The 16,158-nt window shown below is 45.1% G+C and overlaps 1 protein-coding gene across 1 annotated transcript in view; it reads left to right on the top strand.

Moving 5' to 3' along the window:
- LOC126258318 (otoferlin) overlaps nt 1-16,158 on the top strand; it is a 198,490-nt gene that overhangs the window by 10,974 nt on the left and 171,358 nt on the right. Inside the window, exons 3-4 of the mRNA XM_049955637.1 lie at nt 1,248-1,416; nt 7,792-7,944. Of these exons, the coding sequence (XP_049811594.1) occupies nt 1,248-1,416; nt 7,792-7,944 (322 nt within the window). The remainder of the gene's footprint in view (nt 1-1,247; nt 1,417-7,791; nt 7,945-16,158) is intronic.

The following is a 16,158-nucleotide window of genomic DNA, read 5'->3' as shown; positions in this document are numbered from 1 at the left end:
TGATCCAATGACTGTTAGCAGAATATGAAATCCGTGGTTTCAGGAGGGTAGTACGGAACGCCGTACTGGATCCCAACGGCCTCGTATCACTATCAGTCGAGATGACAGGCATCTTATCCGCATGGCTGTAACGGATCGTGCAGCCACGTCGCGATCCCTCAGTCAACAGATGGGGACGTTTGCAAGACAACAACCATCTGCACGAACAGTTTATGGAGTTTGATGACGTTTGCAGCAGCATGGACTGTCAACTCGGAGACCGTGGCTGCGATTACCTATGGCGCTGCATCACAGACAGGAGCGCCTACGATGGTGTACTCAATGACGAACCTGCGTGCACGAATGGCAAAACGTCATTATTTTCGGATGAATCCAGGTTTTGTTTACAGCATCATGATGGTCGCATCCGTGTTTGGCGACATCGCAGTGAATGCACATTGGAAGCGTGTATTTCTCATCGCCATACTGGCGTATCACCCGGCGCGATGGTATGGGGTGCCATTGGTTAAACGTCTCGGTCACCTCTTGTTCGCATTGACGGCACTTTGAACAGTGGACGTTACATTTCAGATGTGTTACGACCCGTGGCTCTACCCTTCATTCGATCCCTGCGAAAGCCTACATTTCAGCAGGATAATGCGCGACCGCATGTTGCAGGTCCTGTACGGGCCTTTCTGGATACAGAAAATGTTCGACTGCTGCCCTGGCCAGCACATTCTCCAGATCTCTCACCAATTGAAAACGTCTGGTCAATGGTGGCCGAGCAACTGGCTCGTCACAATACACCAGTCACTACTCTTGATGAACTGTGGTATCATGTTGAAGCTGCATGGGCAGCTGTACCTGTACACGCCATCCAAGCTCTGTTTGACTCAATGCCCAGGCGTATCAAGACCGTTATTACGGCCAGAGGTGGTTGTTGTGGGTACTGATTTCTCAGGATCTATGCACCCAAATTGCGTGAAAATGTAATCGCATGTCAGTTCTAGTATAATATATTTGTCCAACGCATACCCGTTTTTCATCTGCATTTCTTCTTTGTGTAGCACTTTTAATGGCCAGTAGTGTATGTAGGCACTGCCGATGGCAGTGTGGTATTCTGTCTGTTTACTTATCTCTGTATTTGAATACTCATGCCTGTACCAGTTTCTTTGGCGCTTCGCTTTAATTGAGGACTCTGGGAGCAAGTGCTACTCTTGGATGAAGAGAGCGGCACAGGAGACGAAGTGGCGGCTGTGGCCTTGCAGGCTGGAGGCGGTGTTCTGGGGCGTGCGGCGGCTGCGGCGCGTGCAGCTGCTGCCGGTGTCCCGGCCGCGAGTCGCGCTGCAAGTCGCGGGCCGCCGTCTCTGCTCCGCCGTCATCCCGGACACCGCCGCCAACCCCAACTTCCCCAGCCCGCACATGGTCTTCACTCTGGTGCGTTCCTCATTACCCTACAGTGGGCAATTCCGTGTGGCACGAGACAAACTTCTCTATTTCTCTGCAAGAATCACTCTTTATGCCGGATTTTCGCAGAAGCAGGCATTTTGCACTGCCTAGTACGTAATGCACCGCCGTAGTGTGTCGTCCCCTCGACAGTGACAAAACAGTGAAGGCGTTTTCCGACAGAACGTAATGCATGGTCCGCTAGTCCACTACGTCAAGCTGTGCGGCTAGCCCTGGCGGCCGGCCGGTGTGGCCGTGCGGTTCTAGCCGCTTCTGTCTGGAACCGCGTGACCGCTACGGTCGTAGGTTCGAATCCTGCCTCGGGCATGGATGTGTGCGATGTCCTTAGGATAGTTAGGTTTAAGTAGTTCCAAGTTCTAGGGGACTGATGACCACAGATGTTAAGTTCCATAGTGCTCGGAGCTAGTCCTGGCAGAGGTTCGTGTCCTCCCTCGGGCATGGGTGTCTGTGTCTGTCCTTAGGATAATTTCGATTAAGTAGTGTGTAAGCGTAGGGACTGATGACCTTAGCAGTTAAGTCCCATAAGATTTCACACACATTTGAACATTTTGAACACTATGTCAGGCGTGACAGGCCAACTCGTTCTGGACGTGTCTACTGCGTTCTGCGCTACATCCTAAACAAGCACCTGCTGCATTTCAGGTAAAGTTTGAATGGAAAGACCCTACAAAGTTTGCTAGTAAGCTACAAGTGCCGTTCAGATCCAAGGAAAACGAAGTGTTAACTGACGCAGTGTCAAAAACATGTTGCTGACTGCTACTCTGCGCTTGGCATAAAACTGTAGCAAATAATTGTATTCGCCATCGCCCTTTACATGTTTAGCTGTCAGCAAACCCAGAAGTTTCCTAATCTTTTCTCGCACAAAATACTGTACTGTATATCAGCACTTCGTTTACAGTAACATTCTTCCCAGAAAGCACACGCTGACTGAATAGTTAATGTACTCGCGGTTTCATTTTCTGGAAAATCATAAATACGCAACCTATTTAGGTTTTGCGTCCTTGCCGTCGAAAACTCCCTGACCTGTTCACACGGCGCAGAATTCCTGTTCCTAGAAAAACCCGGCATTAGGCACGGTTTTCAGCATTATGTATATCTAAATTACCATTATACCTTTAGAAGGAGGATGAAACATGAAAAGTATTAACGCTACAGCTTTCAAAAATGGTTGAAATGGCTCTGAGCACTATGGGACTTAACTTCTGAGCTCACCAGTCCCCTAAAACTTAGAACTACTTAAACCTAACTAACCTAACGCCATCACACACATCCATGCCCGAGGCAGGATTCGAACTTGCGACCGTAGCGGTCGCGCGGTTCCAGACTGTAGCGCCTAGAACTGCACGGCCACTCCGGCCGGCCTCTTTCCCTTATACTATCACTACTTAAGACTTATGCAGGGATTTCCATTTACACATCTAATGTTTCAAAAATGCTACACTCTAAGTGACTTCGCATATAACTGATTATATGAAAGACTTTTTGCGTTATACACGGTAACCGTGGAATAGTATCTTGGAGATTTTTCGGTATGGCTTCAGTGTTTCATTTCCTGCGTGCGATCTGTTACTCTCTGATTTTTTAGATCCGTAGCTTCATTTAATAATAATCGTTTTCGTAGCCTTCTGTGTTTGCTGGGTGAGCTTGGTAATCAGTTCCAGCCAACGGTGCAATTTTTTAGTACTTCCTCTCTTTGTGAGTGGATGGGTGCTGAAAGAGAGCGTTAATTGTACTCCAAGCTACTTGAATGACGTAAATAACTGAATTTTAAACTTTATGTGTTCACACTTTTTTTAGAAGAACACAGTCGAGTTTACTAAGTGGGTTGACAGATCGTCTTATACATACGTAGCTTGTGCAAAAGCAAGCCAAGAACTAAGTTTTACTTCACCCAATTCGACAGTCATTTTTCTCTGCATCCATCGTAGCCATGATGTTTCCCCTTTTTCTCCTTATCTTCAAAACGTATTCAAAGCATGGCGCCAAAGAACAAGAGGCACCGTACCGTACAGCAGGTGCAGACGCTCACACGCCGTCTCGTCATATAGAAGTGATGAGTTCAAGACGTCGACCATCTGCACATATCGTAATAAACTTTCGCACAGTGAGATGTTCCCATACTTGCTTACTACTGAACGTCACGAGCATCTCTCGTCATCACGGAAGTTTTTAAGTGGGACATGCCGTCCTAAAATGTCATGTCACTGTTCAACCATAACAGCACCGGGAAAATTTCAGAAGTCGTTCACGGATATTTTCGGACTATTTTGATATAAGGAACATGTACTCTCTGGTGTCTCGTTAGAGAGTAATTAGATTTGATTTGATTTCTTACACCACTTTATCTTTTCACCTGTATTGCACTGAAAATGTCGGCCCAACACTGCAAATGTTGACTTATGCGTTGTGTTCCTTGCTTGGAAACAAACTTGTTCCATTCAGTTACAAGACCTGCTTTTGTCAACGGGAGTAGCCACCTTTCTCTTTCACTTCAAGCTGGCATTCGGTACTGCTCGGTTCTGCCTCGGATTTCTTTTCATAAGCAGTAGGATGAATTTTTTACCGATGAAAATATGGAACGGGTGCGCGTCATGTATGAGTGTAGTGAATGCAATGGAAGAGAGTGACGTCATGCTATTCTGACCTGTTCCCGCAGCGACGTTAACTACATCTCTGTGTTTTGGGATATAAGGATTGTTACATTACATTCTGTTCTGAACTGCGCGTGTACATGAATTCATGTTACAGATATTTTCACAGGAGCACAGGAAGAATGAGGTAACAAACCGAATAAATCATCATTGCATTATTTCACTGTACCATGCCACTGGAGCTACAGGTTCTTTGTACCAGAGTATTCACATCATATCCCGGAACAAACGCCGAAAATTTGTCGAGGGAGTTCACTGAGAATAGCAATAGCATCAGCGAGTATTATCACTGATATCCTTTCACTTTGAATTTTAATCCCACTCTTGAACCTCCCATTTTTCCGTCATTGATTTTTCGGTGTATATATAATTTATAAATATTTTTGCACATTGGCTGAAGGATGATAACTTTAAGTCTCCTGCTGTGTTTTTCTGTTTCTCTAGGAATGCTAATCTCAGGATTTACTGTAGTGATTTTGATACGGTTTTCACTCACACAAAGACTGTCAGATGAAGAAGGTCTGTGAGTATAATTTATTAACTCTACACTAGGCAAATCGTCCAGTCGTATATACTTAGTTCTACCCGAGTAAAGGCGGAGCACTTCGCTAGTATCATGACTGATGGAAAAAAAACCGCAGCACCAAGAAAAGAGTTGTGTGACGTAAACGGAAGCTGGTAGGCATACTTCTACATCTGAAAGATGCCTATTGAAACTTCGCACCAGTCTCATACGAGTGGCGCTAGTAGCCTTAGTTACCTTTGAGATTGGACTGATGAGTTGATGTTAGTCAAGAATGCTTTTACAGCGACAAAAATACCATTATCAGCACCTCACTGAGTTTGAACTGGGTCGTATAATAGGGCTATGAAGAGCTGGATGTACCTTCTGCGTTATTGTACAAAGACTTGGTAGAAATGCAGCCACCTTATATGATTGCTAGCAATGGCGGTCACGAAAAAGTACGGTCGCAAGGAGGCCGGTCTCTGGACAACCAAGTGGCACTACTGAGAGGGAAGACCATGGAGTTCGCCATATGCCGCTGACGCATCGTACTGCACCTGCAGTAGCAACCTGGACAGCAGCTGGCACCGCAGTGACACAACGAAGGCTTACTAATCGATTGTTTCAAGGACAGCTCCGAGCCGTACGCCCATAGCCTTCATTCCACTGACCCCAAACCACCGACTTTACGACTTCAGTGGTGTCAAGCGATAGCTTACAGGATGGCTAGGTGGAGGCCTGTTGTATTTTCTGATGGAAGTTGGCTCTCTCTCGGTGCCAGTGATGGCCATATGTTGCTTAGGAGTCAGTTGAGGACCTGCAACGAACCTGTTGGCGTGCTAGAAACCTTGGACCTATCGTGGAGGTATGCTCTGGGATGCGATTCCGTATGACACCAGCAGCACTCCCGTGTTTATTACACGCACAGTGACTACAAGATTGTACGATAATCTGGTGGTTCGACCTTTTGCACTGCCATTCATGAACAACATTATAGAGGGTGTTTTCGAACACGATAACGCTGGACCATTTACCGCTGTTGTAGGCTAACATGTTCTACAGAGTTTTGGCATGTTGCCTTGGCCTGCTCGATCACCAGATCTGTCCCCTATGGAGCACATAATGGACATCATCGAACGACAACTCAAATGTCATCCATAAAGTGCATTAACCGTCCCCGTACTGACAGACCAAGTGCAACAGGGATAGGACTCCATCCCAAAACCGACATGCCGCACTTGTACAACACAATACATGCAGAATGAAATTTTCACTCTACAGCGGAGTGTGCGCTGATATGAAACTTCCTGGCAGATTAAAACTGTGTGCCCCACCGAGACTCGAACTCGGGACCTTTGCCTTTCGCGGGCAAGTGCTCTACCAACTGTTTGTTTGGAAGGTAGGAGACGAGGTACTGGCAGAAGTAAAGCTGTGAGGACGGGGCGTGAGTCGTGCTTGGGTAGCTCAGTTGGTAGAGCACTTGCCAGCGAAAGGCAAAGGTCCCGAGTTCGAGTCTCGGTACGGCACACAGTTTTAATCTGCCAGGAAGTTACAATACATGCACATTTGGATGCTTACATTCAACATTCTGGCGTCTACACTGGTTATTAATGTACCAGAATTTCCATTTGAAATGGCTTATCTCACACTTACATTAATCTGTGATCTTGCGATGTTAATCACTTAAATATGTTACCTAGAAAAATGTATTTCCGGTATTTCATTACTCTACATTGATTATTTTTGGTGGTGCGATTTTTTCCGTCAATGTGTAAACTGAAGCACAAAACTAATATTAACTAACTAATATTAACTAAACTGAATGCACATAATTTTGCTAATGGCGTCACGACAAAGTATAAAAAATTATTTTGCATGTGCTAGTGGGCAGCAGGATGAGTATTCTGTCCTATAATTAGTACTCATCACTTATTTCACTTATTTTTCTACAAAGATAATAATGTAATTTGTTTAAGTGGGTGATATATTTCAGGATGAAAATAACTGATGATGGTCGTAGTAGAGAGGGTATAAAATGTAGACTGGCAATGGCAAGGAAATCGTTTCTGAAGAAGAGAAATTTGTTAACATCGAGTATAGATTTAAGTGTCAGGAAGTCGTTTCTGAAAGTATTTGTATGGAGTGTAGCCATGTATGGAAGTGAAACATGGACGATAACCAGTTTGGACAAGAAGAGAATAGAAACTTTCGAAATGTGGTGCTACAGAAGAATGCTGAAGATAAGGTGGGTAGATCACGTAACTAATGAGGAGGTATTGAATAGGATTGGGGAGAAGAGAAGTTTGTGGCACAACTTGACTAGAAGAAGGGATCGGTTGGTAGGGCATATTCTGAGGCATCAAGGGATCACCAATTTAGTATTGGAGGGCAGCGTGGAGGGTAAAAATCGTAGTGGGAGACTAAGAGATGAATACACTAAACAGATTCAGAAGGATGTAGGTTGCAGTAAGTACTGGGAGATGAAGAAGCTTGCACAGGATAGAGTAGCATGGAGAGCTGCATCAAACCAGTCTCTGGACTGAAGACCACAATATTTCTTTGATGGATACAGTTCAACGCGGTGGAAGCTGGGTTGAGGTGACATGTCATCTCTTTGCTGAAGAGCTCATATAGTTTACCTTAAAAATGTTTCACACAAACTTTAACAATCATTGCACCACTGTACATTTTTTCAAGAGCTCTCGATGCCATTCTCATTTCGGATAAAAGTGTGTATCATTCCAGTTTAAAACACTAACTCTATCTTTTTCTCGGTATATGTTGATAACCTGCGTAACTGTTTCAGTCACTATAATGGGATACGCAGACACCTTTAGAACAGCTTAATCAATATGACGCAAACTTTTTTTCTGTTAAATGGAGTCTCTATTCGTACGTATAGTTTAGTCTGTACTTAATATCCTCATTACAACTGTATGTCTAACGGTCACTAATGCAGTCCGCTGACAGAATAAAAGGACATAACGTAACTAGATGTAGGTCTGGCAGTCTTCGCTTCGGTTATTCGGACTTTGTTAGGATGTTGTAACACAGTTCATTGTCACATGTTTGCCTGTTGATGTTTCAGTAACCACAGAGGTTAATGTATTATCTAGCATCGTAGGGTAGGCAGCAGAAACGCTACGCACGCAGCGGAAGTGTCTTGACGCCGCACTTGGTTGTCGCCAGGAGCTGCCGGAGCAGGAGGAGTACCTGCCTCCGCTGCAGGTGGAGGTGCACGACTGCCGCAGCTTCGGCCGCGAGGTGCTGGCCGGCGTGCACGCACTGCACAGCCTCGCCGACTTCGTCGTGCCGCCTCCGCCTTATCTCACTGATAAACAGGTAAACAACAGTGGACGACTGTGTTCAGTACACGAGGATCTGCATGCCGCGAAACTATGTACGTGTCACACCTGAATGATCAGTTGTATGAGGATATTATTCAGTATTCCTGGCAAAGAATTACATTTCGCGGTTCATCCTGATATGACAGCCGGTGTGACTCTGGACTCCTCCGAAACAATAGACCGATATTGGTATCGATGGTGAGAGGGCTTCAGCCGGCGTTCGGAGATTCATGAATGTTCAGTTGTAGGTGCTGTTTCTCTCCTCCGTGCGTGCGGTTCTTCGATTCACAGGGGAAATCACAGACATTAAAAACAATGTCTTTACAGGCGAAGCACAAGCTTCGATTCGAAAAGGGTGCGAAAGGAGATCGGCAATGCCCTTTAAAGAAACTATATCGAAGTTATTCTTGAACGACTTACGGAAATCATAGAAATCCTAAATCTAGCCCGGCTAGGCGGAGATCTGAACGACCGTCCTCCCCAATAGAGAGTCCATTGCGCCACGTCGCTCGCTGGCCTGCAGTAAAATCTAACGGGACCCAAGCCTCCAACTCTTGCTTCAGAAGAGACATAGTTGCTAGCAGTGTCCGATATTCTCCTGGAGTAGGTAGCATATTTCATAGCTTTCAGTGGCATCCCGACGCAGAGCTGCTACCATACTAGGCCAGGGATACGGTTCTCGTGACTGTACTGCGATAAGGTATATTCTTAATTAGTATGTTACACAGTGATTTTAAAGATGTGTCCATCCTCGCAAGACACCGAGACTCATTTCTGATATATAGTAAGGGAACCTAATATCGTCCCTGTTCCTAATTTCGTACTACAATTTTCCGGTTTCCGGAGTTGGTAACAAATGATTAGTTGCCAGATCATACGTCACCTGACCTCATTATTTTGTCGAAAGAGCCTATTGCGAACAGCACGTTTAGCTTCCATGTACAAGGGAATTCACCATTTTACGCTGACGTAAGCTAGCGCAGCAGTCAAAGTAACAGCTTGATAGTTCTAATGTGAGCACTGATTTGTATTCAAATATTGGCCTTTATTAGAGTCGTCTGTTTTAGCATCTGGTGTGTGTTTACTACAGTCAAGTGTTTGGCCTAGGTTGCTGTAGCGGACGTCATAAGTCTGGGGATGTTCGAAATTTCGTATCTCTTGCAGTTCCGATTTTCGTCCCGGGGACGAAATATGGAACTGTTATTAAAAATTGATTTCATTTTCTGTTTATAGAAATTATTTTATTTTCTTCATATGAGAAGACGGAAGAGGAGAGAAATAGATTCATTACACGAAATGCTTCATTTATTATCACGAACATGCTCTTCGTCTACACCGACAAACGAATTCATATGTGGCAGATGTTTATAAAGGAGAAAGGACTTGGAAACGTTATACATTCATGGCCTTCATGTGATTTATAATAGCGAAAGTGTTTGACAACACCATACTGGAAAAATACATTTAAATTAATTTTACTTTTGAGAATTTTTATAAGGGACGAAATAATGAACACTTTTTTTGTATTTACTTTTCTTCCATGTTAACTTTTACGTCAAATACTGACTTCAGTTTGTTATAACAATTTAACTGCATCTTGCCTAAAGTAGAGAATAAACTGAGGACTGAATTTACCAATTTTTGGCCTTTTCCATAACCTTTCAGGACTGATATCTTCCCTAAACCACAAAGTGACGAAATTTGAACCCCCTACCCTAATTACGTGTGCCTCAAAGGCCTGGTGCAAGTATTCCAGCTGGATGGCACTTCGGCGACTTGAGTATTTCTGATCTACCCCATTTATTCCACCAGGGAAAGGGAACCTATAGTTTAACATGAAATCCGAACCAAGTATCATTGAGTGGTGAATGAAGGCTAAAAACCAGGTTGAAAAATCATTGTTCCGACTGGAATTCGATCCCGCAACCTTTCGGTTCCCATTCACGCAGTTTACCGCTGGAAAATGGGCCCGACATTTATTGTGAGGAGGCTATATTATTTATAAATTACGTTGATGGTAAGACAAACCGGTGAGACTCTATGAATGTTGTACGCCAGGAATAGGACTAACCGTCTGTATTGGAATACAATCATTCGTTGAAATACTATTACAGAAATGACACTGAAGCACATTATGTACAATTAACAATTCAAAAAATGATGCATATGTTGGCACACGAATAATACGCGGTCGTGTCACATTAATGTGAGAACCTGTCAAAAGCCTGAATAACTACCTTTTGCAGCGTGGACGTGCTGGAAGGGAGTCAGTGAGGTTCTGGAAGGGATGCGAGGCCATGCCGACTCCAGTGCTGTGCCCAGCTGAGCTAAGTTTCTCGACTGAGGATCCATGGCACAAACGGCCCGATCGAGGTGGTCCCACAAACAGTCGATTGTGTTTAAATCGGGGAGTTTGGTGGGAACGAGAGTATGGTAAACTCATCCTGGTGCTCTTCGAACCACGCACGTACATCGCGAACTATGTGACACTTTGCATTGTACTGCTGGTAGATGCCATCGTGCTGAGGAAAAACAAACTACAGCTAGGGGTGGACATGATCCTCAAGGGTGGAAGCATACTTGTGTTGATCCATTGTACCTATCAGAAGGAGGAAAACATTCTCCAGAACGCTCCCTCTTCCGTGCTGGACCCTTCTGACGATAAAACGTGATTCATCTGAAAAGGCCACCTAAGCATGGGTGCGTGAACCAGGCACTTGCTGTGGATCCCATACGCAGTAATGTGCGCTGAACGGTCGTTGAGGAGACACTGTTGCTAGCCCCTCAGTTCAACCTCGTGGTCAGTTGCCCAACAGTTGACTGTCTATTCGCCCGCACATCTCCGCAGCCTTCATTTACGCCCCGTTGTGCGCCACAGTTGCCTCGGCACCGGTTTTGAATAGCGCCATTTTTCCATGCACCGTATGCTGTACTTTCACGACGGCGTCAGGCGAACAGTTTACAAACTTAGCCGTATCAGAAATGCTCTCGCCCTAGGCCAGGAAGCGCATGATTATTGCCTTTCGGACGTCAGATAAATCACTGTGCTTCTGCATTACGACGATTGCACTGTCTTCCACGTACTCCGACATGCTTCATATACCGTCCTCTGCTAGTGTTGACACCTACCGTCTGTGAGTGGTTATTGCGCGTTGACGTGAAACAAAGGCGATGCTCACATTAATGTGGGCCGTGTAGGAAAGCAGATTTAGTTCCGTATAGCCATGTTCGTCTAGCACAACCAAGAACAAAATGTTGTTGACTTCGAACTTCAAAGAAGAGATAATATTGTTAACTATCTATTCACGTTGTCAAAACGAAATTCCAATAATTAAGCATCTTAATAGAAAAAAATGTAAACGACAAATACATTCAAGAAACGATGCAGGTAGTAGGTACTATGTGAAATTGAATGTAGCTACGTAGCGTGAGTCGTTGTAGACTAGTCTATTGTCAACAGAGGTGTGATCTGCTGAAATCAATGACACTTCTCAATTATCAATAAGAGAGTACAGAAAAACATCTCCTCTTTACTCAATACCTTTGAGAGTGTAGTTTCTTCTTTTCAGAAAAACTTACCACGTCCAAGTATGCGATAAAATGTGCCGGACAAAAGTTTCTGAATCTGATCGCGCATGAACAAACCCACTCTATAACTTTATCCAATCTGATAATCGTAACGAGAAACTAATATAATCTGTGGTATTAAAACCTACGTTCAAAATCACTCATTTTCTTTCATCACTGAAATCATTTTTATTTCCTGATGCAATCGTGTGTATATTTTTATATTACCGGTTTGAACCGTAAAGAACGATCTTCTTCAGATTTTACTGAGTTTCCTGTGTTTTTTTAGCTGATGCGTTTCATTCCGAACACCATTTGTTGCATGCCACAGCTAGTCAGATGCAGAATTGCACTGATTGTCTTTTGCAGCTAGCAGAGATCCAACAGGGTCTGGAAAAAGGCCGTGATGTAGAGGAACTACCAGCGATTGCTGTGAAGAGAGAGATTCGAAAGACAATGACAGCAGTACGCCATTCGGACATCGAAGATGTTCCCGCCACGCCTGCAACCTACAAAGAAGGTATTGCTATTAAAAAACAATATTAACTTAACATCAAATGTATATTGTGTGTTTCGAAGTTTTGCTTGTGAAAGTATGTCCAGATTCTTTAAAGTAGCAGCCGAGTTAATTTTGTTACTCGATATTGCACCTGCTGTATGGTTCCAGTATGCCGAGCACAGACCTCATCGTCTCGCTAGGGAACGCCAGCGAAGGTGTGAACTGGACAAGCCGTATGCTCCTTTATACGAGGGCTATTGTTGTTTCAACTTCCGATAGATCGCGAAAGTAAAATGCCAACGAAAATATAGTGAAACATTGTGGAGATGTTTTGCGACTTGTCTATCGCGCCATGTCGCACTTTTCAGTTCTGAGTGCACAGTAAGCACGTGAAGATGTGTGTCTCCCGACACGTGTGAAATGCCTGCTGAATGGTTCGCCTAATTTCATGCAGCCCACCTAATGAAACTGTCATGCGTTTCCTGCTTTGTGCCAATTCGGCCGCAGGTGCAACGAAGACGCTCTTGCAGCGTTCTCGATGGGAAGTTTTTCATCGTCCACCATAGAGCCCGAACTTTTCCCTTTAATTTTCATCTCTTAGCTTACATGAACCGCTGACTGTGGGGACAGTATTTTGGCACAAACAAAGACCTGCAGACCAACGTGAGGAACTGGAAGAAGCGCATATGGCTGCCTTCTACGACGAGGGCATTAGCCTGTTTATACATGGCTACGACAATTGTCTAAGTCATATCTAACATTTTTGATGGTTCAAATGGCTCTGAGCACTATGGGACTTAAAATCTGAGGTTATGAGTCCCCTATAACTTAGAACTACACTCCTGGAAATTGAAATAAGAACACCGTGAATTCATTGTCCCAGGAAGGGGAAACTTTATTGACACATTCCTGGGGTCAGATACATCACATGATCACACTGACAGAACCACAGGCACATAGACACAGGCAACAGAGCATGCACAATGTCGGCACTAGTACAGTGTATATCCACCTTTCGCAGCAATGCAGGCTGCTATTCTCCCATGGAGACGATCGTAGAGATGCTGGATGTAGTCCTGTGGAACGGCTTGCCATGCCATTTCCACCTGGCGCCTCAGTTGGACCAGCGTTCGTGCTGGACGTGCAGACCGCGTGAGACGACGCTTCATCCAGTCCCAAACATGCTCAATGGGGGACAGATCCGGAGATCTTGCTGGCCAGGGTAGTTGACTTACACCTTCTAGAGCACGTTGGGTGGCACGGGATACATGCGGACGTGCATTGTCCTGTTGGAACAGCAAGTTCCCTTGCCGGTCTAGGAATGGTAGAACGATGGGTTCGATGACGGTTTGGATGTACCGTGCACTATTCAGTGTCCCCTCGACGATCACCAGTGGTGTACGGCCAGTGTAGGAGATCGCTCCCCACACCATGATGCCGGGTGTTGGCCTTGTGTGCCTCGGTCGTATGCAGTCCTGATTGTGGCTCTCACCTGCACGGCGCCAAACACGCATACGACCATCATTGGCACCAAGGCGGAAGCGACTCTCATCGCTGAAGACGACACGTCTCCATTCGTCCCTCCATTCACGCCTGTCGCGACACCACTGGAGGCGGGCTGCACGATGTTGGGGCGTGAGCGGAAGACGGCCTAACGGTGTGCGGGACCGTAGCCCAGCTTCATGGAGACGGTTGCGAATGGTCCTCGCCGATACCCCAGGAGCAACAGTGTCCCTAATTTGCTGGGAAGTGGCGGTGCGGTCCCCTACGGCACTGCGTAGGATCCTACGGTCTTGGCGTGCATCCGTGCGTCGCTGCGGTCCGGTCCCAGGTCGACGGGCACGTGCACCTTCCGCCGACCACTGGCGACAACATCGATGTACTGTGGAGACCTCACGCCCCACGTGTTGAGCAATTCGGCGGTACGTCCACCCGGCCTCCCGCATGCCCACTATACGCCCTCGCTCAAAGTCCGTCAACTGCACATACGGTTCACGTCCACGCTGTCGCGGCATGCTACCAGTGTTAAAGACTGCGATGGAGCTCCGTATGCCACGGCAAACTGGCTGACACTGACGGCGGCGGTGCACAAATGCTGCGCAGCTAGCGCCATTCGACGGCCAACACCGCGGTTCCTGGTGTGTCCGCTGTGCCGTGCGTGTGAGCATTCCTTGTACAGCCCTCTCGCAGTGTCCGGAGCAAGTATGGTGGGTCTGACACACCGGTGTCAATGTGTTCTTTTTTCCATTTCCAGGAGTGTACTTAAACCTAACTAATCTAAGGACATCACATACATCCATGTCCGAGGAAGGATTCGAACCTGCGACCGTAGTGGTCGCGCGGTTCCAGAATGAAGCGCCTAGAACCGCTCGGTCACGCCGGCCAGCAACAGTTTTGATTTTCACTGTCTTTTCAATTTCGCTACCTATCGTAGCTTGAAAAAGGAAACCGTCATAAGGTACTCGTAGTTTCATAACGCTGCGGAAGCAGATTTGCAAAGAAACATCACTGCCAGGGACGAGAAATAAGCTCTATTATAAATGGCGGCAGGGGGGCTATCTAGAAGACTAGCTACAGTGAGCTACCAAGGTCTGCACATGGGCAATCTGAAGAAGACACTTTTAAAGAAAATGATAATATTAACTCGAATGAAAACTCGGAAATCTAGAAGTAACGGACATATTTGTTGTCCGTATTATATAAGGAAGAAATTCCGCTATAGTGTTCATCACATACCAAGAAATGTAGCCCGGATACCCTCAGGGACGTACAGAGTTCAGTGAACGATCATACCGTGTTAAGACCGTGAGTCTGAGCCTCTTTGTCTAGCATCGGGCCCACGTGTATTGTGCCACCACAGACAGTTAGAAGTTACTATAAAGGGTGAGACAGCTAACATGAGAACCACAATGTTCACAAGCCGCTACATTTCTTGAAACAGCGTTTTAAGGGCACATTAATACACAGTGGGGTGAATGTATTAATGGCTGTAATTATCTACCAAAATAGTCATTACTTACACTTGCAGTCATTGCATTTGCTGAGTCTGCAGTTGAAATTATTGGATATAAGACCGCCTCGTATACAAAACACTGCATTTTTTTTCATGGCCCAAACATATTTCAACAGTTCTGTTTCTTCATTCAAATCTGCGACATGTGAACATATTTTAAGTGATAAATAATATACGACAATTAGGCATAAAGAGAGCTATTGTTAATGATGGCAAAAACAAACAAAAATTGTCTTTAGGCCAAATTTTCGCAGATTAGTTATCACGATATGGGTCTGTAATTTACTGGATTACTCTTACTACCTTTCTTGAATACTGGTGTGACCTGCGCAACTTTCTAGTCTTTGGGTACGGATCTTTCGTCGAGCGAACGGTCGTATATGACTGTTGAGTATGGAGCTAATGCGTGAGCATACTCCGTAAGGAACCTAATTGGTATACAGTCTGGACCAGAAGACTTGCTTTTATTAAGTGATTTAAGTTGCTTCACTGCTCCGAGGACATTTACTTCTACGTTACTCATGTTAGCAGCTGTTCTCGATTCGAATTCTAGAATATTTACTTCCTCTTTTGTGAAGGCATTTCTGAAGGCTGTGTTTAGTAACTCTGCTTTGGCAGCACCGTCTTCGATAGTATCTCCATTGCTATCGCGCAGAGAAGGCATTGGTTATACTTGCCGCTAACATACTTCAAATACGACTAGAATCTCTTTTGATTTTATGCCAGGTTTCGAGACAAAGTTTCGTTATGGGAACTGTTATCAGCATCTTGCATTGAGGTCCGTGCTAAATTTCGAGTTTCTGTTAAAGTTCGCCAATCTTGGGGATTTTTCGTCTGTTTAAATTTGGCATGTTTGTTTCGTTGTTTCTGCAACCGTGTTCTAACCCGTTTTGTGTACCAAGGAGGATCAGCTCCGTCGTTTGTTAATTTATTTGGTATAAATCTCTCAATTGCTGCCGATACTATAAATAAGTACTCTTGATCACGTTGACGGACGACTGCCTCGAATAACTGGTTAGACAACCCACACGCAATGGAGATATTTTAAACCTTGTAGCTACAAACATGCCTGACCTATCAGTGTAGAGACAGCGATAGCGACTGCGGTTACTAAAGTTAATAAATCTATC

Source organism: Schistocerca nitens, chromosome 1, assembly GCF_023898315.1.
Source record: "Schistocerca nitens isolate TAMUIC-IGC-003100 chromosome 1, iqSchNite1.1, whole genome shotgun sequence".
Taxonomy (NCBI): domain Eukaryota; kingdom Metazoa; phylum Arthropoda; class Insecta; order Orthoptera; family Acrididae; genus Schistocerca; species Schistocerca nitens.
This window is presented reverse-complemented; position numbering and strand designations above follow the sequence as displayed.